General features: G+C 40.7%; 1 protein-coding gene across 1 annotated transcript in view; it reads right to left on the bottom strand.

Moving 5' to 3' along the window:
• RPGRIP1L (RPGRIP1 like) overlaps window positions 1-10,618 on the bottom strand; it is a 210,623-nt gene that overhangs the window by 83,800 nt on the left and 116,205 nt on the right. The window contains exons 19-20 of the mRNA XM_018554730.1: window positions 9,567-9,778; window positions 997-1,077 (exon numbers count right to left, since the gene is read on the bottom strand). Coding sequence (XP_018410232.1) covers window positions 997-1,077; window positions 9,567-9,778 — 293 coding nt within the window. The remainder of the gene's footprint in view (window positions 1-996; window positions 1,078-9,566; window positions 9,779-10,618) is intronic.

Here is a 10,618-nt window from a genome sequence, read left to right as displayed (position 1 = left end):
CTTCCCAGTGAGCAATCACTTGTGTATATGTTTTAACATCTCAGTAATCTGGCTCAAAAGGTATACAAGCGTAATGTTTAGTAAACAACAATGGTAGGAATTTATCAAAACTGGAGCAACCACCTATGGAACCCTTTTAGCTTCTCTCAAGTTTGTTCAGTTAAGATTTGAAAATGAAAGAGAGAAGCTCATTTGGTTGACATGCACAGCTGCTCCATATTTTGTCTGCTCGAGTTTTGATAAATTCCCCCAATGTCTTTACATGAGCCTGGCACTATTTGCTCATAACATATGTAGAATGCCTGCTTGGTCGTACCTGATCCTCTTATTTCACTCCAATTCTACCAGGCTGGGCCTTCAGTGCTGCTGCCTAGGATTGAGGTCACACAGGGTACTTTGAAAGCTTTTTATTTATGGCAATAAAGATATGCTTTGTTCATTCAAAATATTGAAGAGATTTGGTAATGCAGATGCGTGCTTTATTTATTCATTTGAAGTGCGGGAGTTAATGTTAAATCCACGTTAACTTAATCTGATAGACTAGGTAAGATTACTTACTAATGTCTACGCATCAATTAAAGTATAAAGCATGTTTAAGCCAAGAAGTGTTAAGGACTTACATTCCCTGTTTCTAGAAAAGGATAATTAAATCGTATAATGTACATTGCCTGTAAATGTAGGAAGAGTAGTTCGTTTTATTCCACTTCATTACACAGAAAAACACATGGATGTAAATGACAATAGCCACATAAAGTATTTATTTGGGAATTTATATAGTGACAACTTCTTCAATATGTAGATGTTTACAGAACACATCGATTCATTCACACAATGTTTCTCCCATAAATATATTCAAATAAGGGCCACTTTTGGAGGTATCCATTTAAGAAACCAACATGAGTTTGAATTGTTGGCTGAAACTAGAGCGCCTCGTACAAACCTTTGTAAACACAGAGAGAAAATACATTTACAAATATATAAATGTGCAGTACTTACTAAACTTTCTGTATTGGCATCAATAAAGGAGACTCTTTTGTCTGCTGTGGATTTTCGTACTCTTGGCTTCGGCATAGGTGTCTGAAAAATATATGGAACTGAGTTTATTTTTATTTAGTCATATTTCATATGCATTACTGTAATAAAAACCAAATCAAGTGGAGACAATACGTGCCATTTAGGAGGTTACAAAATGCATTTTCACAAAAGAAAAAAAAATTGCATGCAATAGCATTCCCTTTTTATGTATTATTAAAAATAATGCTGTCCATACACCTTAAGATTTAAGAAATCACTCGATTCCCCCCATCCATACTAAAAAGTGTTGATGGAGGAATCTACCTTGCCAGATATTGTATTTTGACAGCCGGTACCCACGGCTGTCAGAAGGCAAAACAGTGACTGCAGCTGATTGGCACCAGGTACTGCTTGGCCAATAATTTCCCACCTGGCTCCTTTAGCAATGCAGGGAAATTACAAGTGACCATTGCTGAACCACCCTATCACATACCATTTTGTAGCAGCCTGAGCCATTTTTGGACTGACATTATTTTAATGTAAAGACAAGTATGGGCAAATCTAAGAAATACAAAAGTATTAAAGGATATCGCCAGATGTTAAGAGCCACCAGATGGACCATCACCCTACCAGCATTATCTTGCAGAATTAATTTGATGTACCTGGACCCCGGTGTAATGCTACCTCATAACCGTATAACTATGAAGTAATTAGTCACTATTAGCCAATGATGTTAAAGCTGTATCCTAATTTTGAAAAGCAGAGTATATAAAAGCTAATAAATACTGTCTTAGGGGGTTTCAGCTGTTTTTTTTGGCAGGAAATGGCTGAAATTTGATCCCTGTATAATCAGCTTAAGTGTTACTTTTATCTTCCCATGGGGGATTCTTGTTCAGTGGGTACCACCCTAAGCACTTTAATTGGTCCTTCTTCCCTCTGTATCATGCCTCAAACACAGACACATCTCATATTTTTCTGCCGGCCAAAAAGCCATATTTCCGACGTGGAAACAAGGCTAATCGACTCAAGTATGCATGAAAACATAGGAACTGGGGTTCTGAAAAATGGCAGCAGGTGCTCTGGAACTGATGCATCAAAATATGAAATATTTGGGTGTAGCAGTAGGCAGTTTGTTTGCTAGAGGGCTGGAGAGCAGTACAATAATTAGTGTCTGCAGCAACAGATTCCTTGCAAGTTGGGGGCTGCATTTCTGCCAATGGAGTTGGATTGTTGTTCCGGATCAATGGTGTCCTCAATGCTGAGAAATACAAGCAGATGCTTATCCATCATGCCATGCCATCAGGAAGGCGTGTGATTGGCCCCAAATGTATTCTGCAGCAGGACAACAACCCCAAACATAAAGCCAATGTCATTAAAAACTATCTATAGCATAAAGAAGAACAAGGAGTCCTGGAAGTGATGGTTTGGCCCCCACAGAGCCCTGATCTCAACATCAACAAGTCTGTCTGGGATTACATGAAGAGACTGAAGGATTTGAGGTAGCCTACATCCACAGAAGATAATTAATCCTCATGTGCCATCGCACTCGATGCCCCGAAAATGCCCATTGCAACAGGGTGGGTGCAGCAGCGACAACGGATGCCTCCGCAAAGTATGGATAAATAGAAGTTGTCACCCGCACTACAAAAGTAAATAAAGTCAATAATGTTTATTAACCCCTTCGTGACTGACGACGTACAGTGTACGTCGCCAGCATCGGGGCTGTTTAAACAGACTCCCGGCGACTTTTGCCGCCGGGAGTCTTTTTAAACTTGTAGAGCCGACTGTCGGCTTTACAACAGAAGCGATCCTGGCGACTTACCTGTCGCCAGATCGCTTCTGCGTCCCGAAGAAGGGGCCGCCCCCCCCTGTATATAACATGGGTGCAAAAAATTAAAAAAGGGCCTCAGTCATGAAGGGGTTAAATGTGATGATACACATCTCGTAAGCAAAGTTGCGGGACCATGTGGCCCCTTCCTCAGGCTGTCTATTACTTTATTTATTTTGGAGTGCGAGTGACTACTTCTATTTATACATCCACAGAAGATCTGTGGTTAGTTCTCCAAGATGTTTAGAAAAACCTACCTAGTTCCTTCAAAAACTGTGTGCAAGTGTATCTAGAAGAATTGATACTGTTTTGAAGGCAAAGGGGGTCAGACCAAATATTGATTTGATTTGGATTTTTCTTCATTTACTTTCTATTTTGTTAATAGATACAAATAAACTTTTATTTCTGAGTGCATTCTTACTTCACAGCATTATATATATATAGATTATATATTATATTATATTATATATATATAGCCAAAAGTATTGGGACACCCCTCCAAATCATTGGATTCAGGTGTCCCGTGACATTTCCTTGCTATTAAATATTTCACGTTCAACTGTTAGTGGTATTATAACAAAGTGGAAGAAACTGGGAACAACAGCAACTCAGCCATGAAGTGATAGGCCACGGAAAATGACAGAGCGGGGTCAGCGCATACTGAAGTGCACAGTGTGCAGAAGTCGCCAACTGTCTGTAGAGTCAATAGCTACAGACCTCCAAACATCGTGTGGCCTTCAGATTGGCACAACAAGAGTGTGTAGGGGGGATTATGACGAGGGGTTGTTTTTCAGGGGTTAGGCTTGGTCCCTTAGTTCCAGTGAAGGGAACTCTTAAGGCATCAGCATACTAAAGACATTTTGGACCATGTAATGCTCCCAACATTGTGGGAACAGTTTGGGAATGGCCCCTTTCTGTTCCAACATGACTGCGCACCAGTGCACAAAGCAAGGTCCATAAAGACATGGATGAGTGAGTTTGGGGTAGAGGAACTTGACTGGCCTGCGAGTCCTGACCTCAACCCTATAGAACACCTTTGGAATGAATTAGAGCGGAGACTGCGAGCCAGGCCTTCTTGTCCAACATCAGTACCCGATCTCACAAATGCACTTCTGAAAGAATGGTCAAACATTCCCATAGACACACTCCTAAACTTTGTCTACAGCCTTCAAAGAAGAGTTGAAGCTGTTATAGCGGCAGGGGGTGGGCCATCTCAATATTGAACCCTATGGACTAAGACGGGGATGCCATTAAAGTCCATGTGCATGTAAAGGCAGGCGTCCCCATACTTTTGGCAAAAAAAATTAAAAAAATATACACACACACACACACACACACACACACACGTTGCCTTGATCTGTTTGATTGTTTTTCTAATTAAAAGATACAAAGATACTCAACATTTCTGGAAATGTGCCATGTATATGACCAGCATAAGACTGCTTTTTTTTAATTTAAGTGATTATGTATTCTGCTAGGAATTTTAGCAGTTTATGTTTTCAGACTATTGATGCCAAATTGAAGATTTATTTATTTGTATCATGTACTATCAGATCTAGTTTATATGTGATACTGTGCACTACAGGCAAGTTTGTTCTCAGCAAGATGCTAAAATGTAAAAACTTAAAATAAAAAAATAAACACATATGTGATCATCCTGAATACAATTAGCATCTGGTGGCTGACTTCTACCACAAAGAAATATAATAAAATGCAAGTGGCTTTTAAGTATAAGTGATGTTCTTCATCAGACTGTTCTATTCTGTGTGCGACTGCAGTTGCCACCTAAAAATGTGTTGGCTTAGAAATATTTTGGAAGTGAGAGTTGTTACAGTCAGCAAAATGTGTGGGACAGATGTGACAAGCTTCTTTGACCAAGTATTTCATGAGTATGATTTGTAAATACTAACTGTTTCAACACCGAAGTTTTTTGCACTGCAGAAGCAAGTTACTGAGTGCTTAAAGTAAAATTAAACTAATTTTTTGTGTATATCTACTGCCAGCAAGCAGTAGATATATACAAAAACATTTAAAAAAATAAAAAAGTTACCAAAAAGGTAAAAACGTACCTTTGTCTCTGCCGCTTGCTACCGTCTGAAGATTTAAAGCGTCATCATACAAGGCCGCTCGAAATGGGGCGGGTGCATGCATAGTAGAGGTCTTCAGAGGGGAGAAGAGGAGAGACACAATGAACTGAATGCACGCAGCCGGGAGCGTGCACGTCGGACAGACACCATGGGACAGGAAGAGACAGGAGTCTACGCTAGATGAGAGACCGGCACCAGTGCTGGAGGAATTGCTGATTACAAGTGGAAGGAAGAAGATGATCGGATCAAGAAGCATAATTTAAAGGTAAGTCCTTAAAGCAGCATAGGAGGGCAGGAGGAAAAAAATTGTGACATCATTTTTTCTCATCTGTCTACAGCACATTCTCCCAAAAGAATTTTGGCTTCCTCTGGTAATTTTTGGCAAACTCCAATCTGGCTTTTTATGTTTCTGTGTCAGCAGTGGGGTCCTCCTGGGTCTCCTACCATAGTGTCCCTTTTTATTCAAATGGTGACGTATAGTGCAAGCTGACACAGTTGTACTCTGTGCCTGAAGGTCAGCTTGAATGTGTCTGGAAGTTGATCAAGGGTCTTTATCCACCATTCGAACAATCCTTCCTTGCAATCTTTGATCAATTGTTCTCTTTCGTCCACATCCAGGGAGATTAGCTACAGTGCCATTGTGCACAGTGGACACAGGAACATTAAGATATCTGGAGATGGACTTGTAACCTTGAGATTGTCCATGCTTTTCCCCAATTTTTGTTTTCAAATCCTCCAAATTCTTTGCTGCTCTTTTCTCCATGTTCCCTCGGGCCTTGTGTTTGACACACGTGCTATAAGCGAAGTGTTGGCTTCAGAGCTGATTTCTGAAAGCTAAGGATCCAACCAAACCTTTTTAAAGTAGTTGTGAACACAGTACTATAGCAGCCAATTGTAATACAGCAAATACTATGATGTAACTTTGATCTCATTTAGTTTTCTAAAAAATGTAATGCTTTATTCCGGAGTCAGATGACCGCACAGCCTCCCTTATGATCCCTTTCCCCATGAAGGGGTATGTGTCTGAAAACTAAGGGAGCAGGCAGTATGTTGATGTTACACACAGCTGGGTAGTAGCAAAGCTGAAAAAAAAGAGCTGGATGTGCAGCTTTCTTTTAATTGTATCCACGTGTGCTCTGCTCTTCCAAGTGAAAATAACATTTTTAAAACATTTAAAAAAAGCAAGGCGGAAGGTGGTGCTTTGATTGCTATGTACGCTGCATTTCAGAAGCATGCACAGCTTCATCTTCACACAGTGCGTCAGTTTTGTAGCCATGCCCTCAGTCCTGTCCTACCAATGTTGATGGACAGCGGCTCCCAGCTGGAGCCTCACTGTTAGTTATTTAGGCAGGGCTTAGTAGTGGACGTTGCTGCAAAACTGACTACAGAAGATACAAGCATGCTGTGTGTTGGCACAATTTCCTGTATCTCCCAGCAGCAGTCACATGGACGCAGACTGGCCACAACAGCACAGATCCCACTTCTGTGCTTGGCGTGGTCAGTTTGGCACAAAAGCCGAGGATCACCAGGTGTTTATCATCATTAAACAACATAAAATAAATTACAGACTACAGTTACCAAGACATACATAAATAACCCAACACATATATTTAAACTTCATATTTGGGGTAACATACACATTAAGGTCTAAACTGTCTGGATCATATTGTCAGTCAGAACCTGATGCGACTTTTTCCATAACAGAAAGTTGTTCAGATATTCCACAATAGGAATGACCTGGGAGAAAAGTAAGGCTAGCATGGGGGGTTAGTACCTTGGTGAGCATTCAAAGTGTGGAAGACAGAACAAATCGATAGTGTTGTGTGCTTACAGCAAAACTGACATAGGGTTCATGTGCTGAAAAGATGGGAACATGCAAGTACACTATATTGCCAAAAGTATTGGGAAACCCTTCCAAATCATTGAATTCAGGTGTTCCCATCACTTGCATGTCCACAGGTGTATACAATCAAGCACCTAGGCATGCAGACTGCTTCTACAAACATTTGTGAAAGAATGGGTCGCTCTCAGGAGCTCAGTGAATTCAAGCGTGGTACCGCAATAGGTTGCCACCTGTGCAATAGGTTCATCTGTGAAATTTCCGTGCTACTAAATATTCCATGGTCAACTGTTAGTGGTATTATAACAAAGTGGAAGCAACTGGGAACAACAACAACACAGCCATGATGTGGTAGGCCACATAAAATGACAGAGCGGGGTCAGTGCATGCTGAAGCGCACAGAAGTCGACAACTGTCTGCAGAGTCAATAGCTACAGACCTCCAAACTTTGTGTGGCCTTCAGATTGGCAAAACAGCAGTGCGTAGAGAGCTTCATGGAATGGGTTTCCATGGCTGAGCAGCTTCATCCAAGCCTTACATCACCAAGTGCAATGCAAAGCGTTGGATGCAGTGGTGTAAAGCATGCCGCCACTGGACTCTAGAGAAGTGGAGAGGTGTTCTCTGGAGTGATGAATCATGCTTCTCAGTCTTGCAATGCAATGGAAGTTTCTGGGTTTGGCAGTTGAGCGGGAGAACGGTACTTGCCTGACTGCATTGTGCCAAGTTTAAAGTATGGTGGAGAGGGGATTATGGCGTGGGGTTGTTTTTCAGGGCTTGGGCTTGGCCCCTTAGTTCTAGTGAAGGTGACTCTTAAGGAAACAGCATACCAAGGCATTTTGGACAATTTCATGCTCTCAACTTTGTGGGAACAGATGACTTAGAGTGGAGACTGCAAGCCAGGCCTTCTCATCCATCATCAGTACCTGACCTCACAAATGTGCTTCTGGAAGAATGGTCAAACATTCCCATAGACACACTCCTAAACCTTGTGGACAGCCTTCCCAGAAGAGTTGAAGCGGTTAGAGCTGCAAAGTGTGGGCCAACTCAATTGAACCCTACGGACTAAGACAGGGATGCCGTTGAAGTTCATGTGCGTGTAAAGGCATGCATCCCAATACTTTTGGAAATATAGTGTATGTAGAGGCTAGGAAGTGTCTCTGATGGAGGGAGGCTATGACAGACCTTCAAATTAAGGCACTTAAAGCTTTGAGATCCAAGATGCAGATGCCCTAATTTGGTTCTGGAACAGTGAAAAGGTTGGAATAAAACCCCTGACACCTTTCTGCTGTTGGAACAATGGTAATAACTCGCTGGCTCAAGAGATCTGCAAGAGCAGTATGAAGTTTTAGTCTGTGATGACCCAGTGCTCAGCCTGATTGACCCATTTACAGAACAAGTCTTCAGGTTCAGAGCAAGCACAGAGGCAATGCCAACAGCTCTGAAAAGTGCTCTGCAGAAAACTTATCAGAAAGGGGTCTGGAAAGTGCCTAACATGGAATCTAGTGTCCGAAGGTCACGTCCAGTCCAAAGCTAGGCAGAGTTAAGGCCGATCCAGATAGCTGCCATTGTACAGACCAGCTTGTGCAGTGATGTAGTGAGAAATCTTGATTGAAGAAACATGTGAAGAAAGAAAAAAAAAAGGCTAGTAAAAATGGATAGACTTTTCCCACCAGAGTTAAACAAAATATGTCCATCCTCCAAAGACATTAGGAAAACACTGAGGCATGCTGGTACTAGGAGGGGTAATCCTGGGCTGGTGCAATTTTGCTTGTCAAATTTTGTTTGTCAGTGTCCAATCTTCCTGTAGGTGGCTGCATAACCCAACAGTAATGGCTTCCTGTGCCCGTCAATTGATGAGAAAAAAAATATTTAGTGCATCTTTGAAACACATACATATTTACCCATATGTTATCCCTTTAAAAACACCAAGTACAAAAAATGACTTGCTCTTGATGGTCTTGATTGTTGTTAATCTGAAATATCCAGTATGCTGCCAACTTCCTGGTTGGGCTGACAACACAGTGCCTCTGCTGCACTGAAATGTGAACCTTGCCAACTGGACTACAAATACAGAACTCCTCACATCCCCCACCTCTATCTCTCTACAAATGTATAATTTGATTTCTAATTGCTGTATTCACTCCCTAGAGCCTGCTCACACACTGTAAGTAGAAAAAGGCTCTTGGGAGATGGAGTCCTGGGGGGCATGACCATGACAATAGCAACTGCTTCTGCAAATTTTGATGATTACGTTACAGGGAGTGAAAAAAGAAAAAGCGCTTTCTTGCTACAGGTACAAAACAAAAGAAAAAAGGCTGGGACATTTGGAGTGGGATATTTGGGTGTAAATTTCAATAATGCTTCAACATTGACAAACGTTGATTTTTGATTTTCTGGCTAATACAGATAGAAACTAAGCAAAAAGCAGAGCATTTGTTTATCATAACCTTTTTTTTAATGCAAGTTCTAAAATTGTGTAAAAATTTGATCCTACCACCAATCCTTTGGGCAACAAAAGTTTGTGTGCCTACAGGCTTAAAAACCTGTTGATGGCAGAACTTTACTAAATGATTTTATTCATTTTTAGCTAATGGAAGCATTGTCTGTACATTTCACAGGGCATGTTTGCATGTATTCCAAAAAATAATCAAATAGTGTTATTTTTAGCCTCCATGTTAGCCATATATGACCCTAGCTTGAAGCACTGTATGTAAATATTACATTTTGTCTCACTGCAATATTTAATTGCTCTGTGAAAGATTATTTTTTACTGTTCAGTTGTAGAAACATTACTTACAATAGGAACAGCCTCTATCATAGTTCTTTTTGGAATGTGGACTTCTTCATCTTTCAGTGAACGGACAGGTGCCGGTATTTCTTTGTGTAGTTCATCTATTAGTGGTTCTGATAAAATGGAGTCACTTGGAGGCAGATATGTGGTCTTCCACTTTAAGATGACCTTAATGGTACCTCTTTCATTGCCTTGAAAATCAGTTAGCTGAAACGTTCCTTTAAGACAAAGGATCAAAGGACATAAAACATAATAAACAACTTTACTGATAAATGTTTTATAGTTGCATGTAGAGTCCTGCTATCAGGATTACAATACAGTTTCAGATCTTACCAAACAAATAATAAAGTAGGAATTATAGATGTCATAAATTATGACCAATAGTTTTAACAACATACAAATAGAAAGATATTTGCTGTCCATATTAAATGTACAAATAAAGATTTGCTTTTTTTATTAGTACTCATGGACAAGGCTTCATGTCCTCAAAAAGACTAGTATTTAGGGTATTCTGTAACAGAACATAAATCTTATTTTGCCACCGGTAGCTGTGGATTTCACCACGGTGCAAAGTGTAGGAAATCTTTACCATTACCCTCTGTGGAGAGGATTGGAACTTGGCTGCATGGCAGCTCACAAGTTTCAGCCCCAAAGATTGTCTTTTTGGGAGGGGCAGCTGACAGACAGATCAAGTTAGCAAAGAACCAAAGGTATAGGGCCAGTAGCCTAAACATATATAGTCTTGATATTTGCTGGTAAATGACATTTCCTGGCCTGCAAAAAGTTAGGTGGCATCCCCAGGATCAGTAGCAGACTATTATCATTGATGAGGATCTGGTAATGCATTACAAAAAAAAGAGTTCCCCCTTAACCAGTTGACATCCGCGGTGTTAAACCCCCTTCCCATCCAGGCCATTTTTCAGTATTCAGCGCTGCGGTACTTTGACTGACATTTATTCCGTCATGCAACGCTGTACTGAAATTAATTTTATACCATTTTTTAGGGACAGATAGAGCTTTCTTTTGGTGGTATTTAATCACCACTGGGGTTTTTATTT

Source organism: Nanorana parkeri, unplaced genomic scaffold (genome assembly GCF_000935625.1).
Source record: "Nanorana parkeri isolate BGI_ZX_2015 unplaced genomic scaffold, ASM93562v1 scaffold170, whole genome shotgun sequence".
NCBI classification, from domain to species: Eukaryota; Metazoa; Chordata; class Amphibia; order Anura; family Dicroglossidae; genus Nanorana; species Nanorana parkeri.
This window is presented reverse-complemented; position numbering and strand designations above follow the sequence as displayed.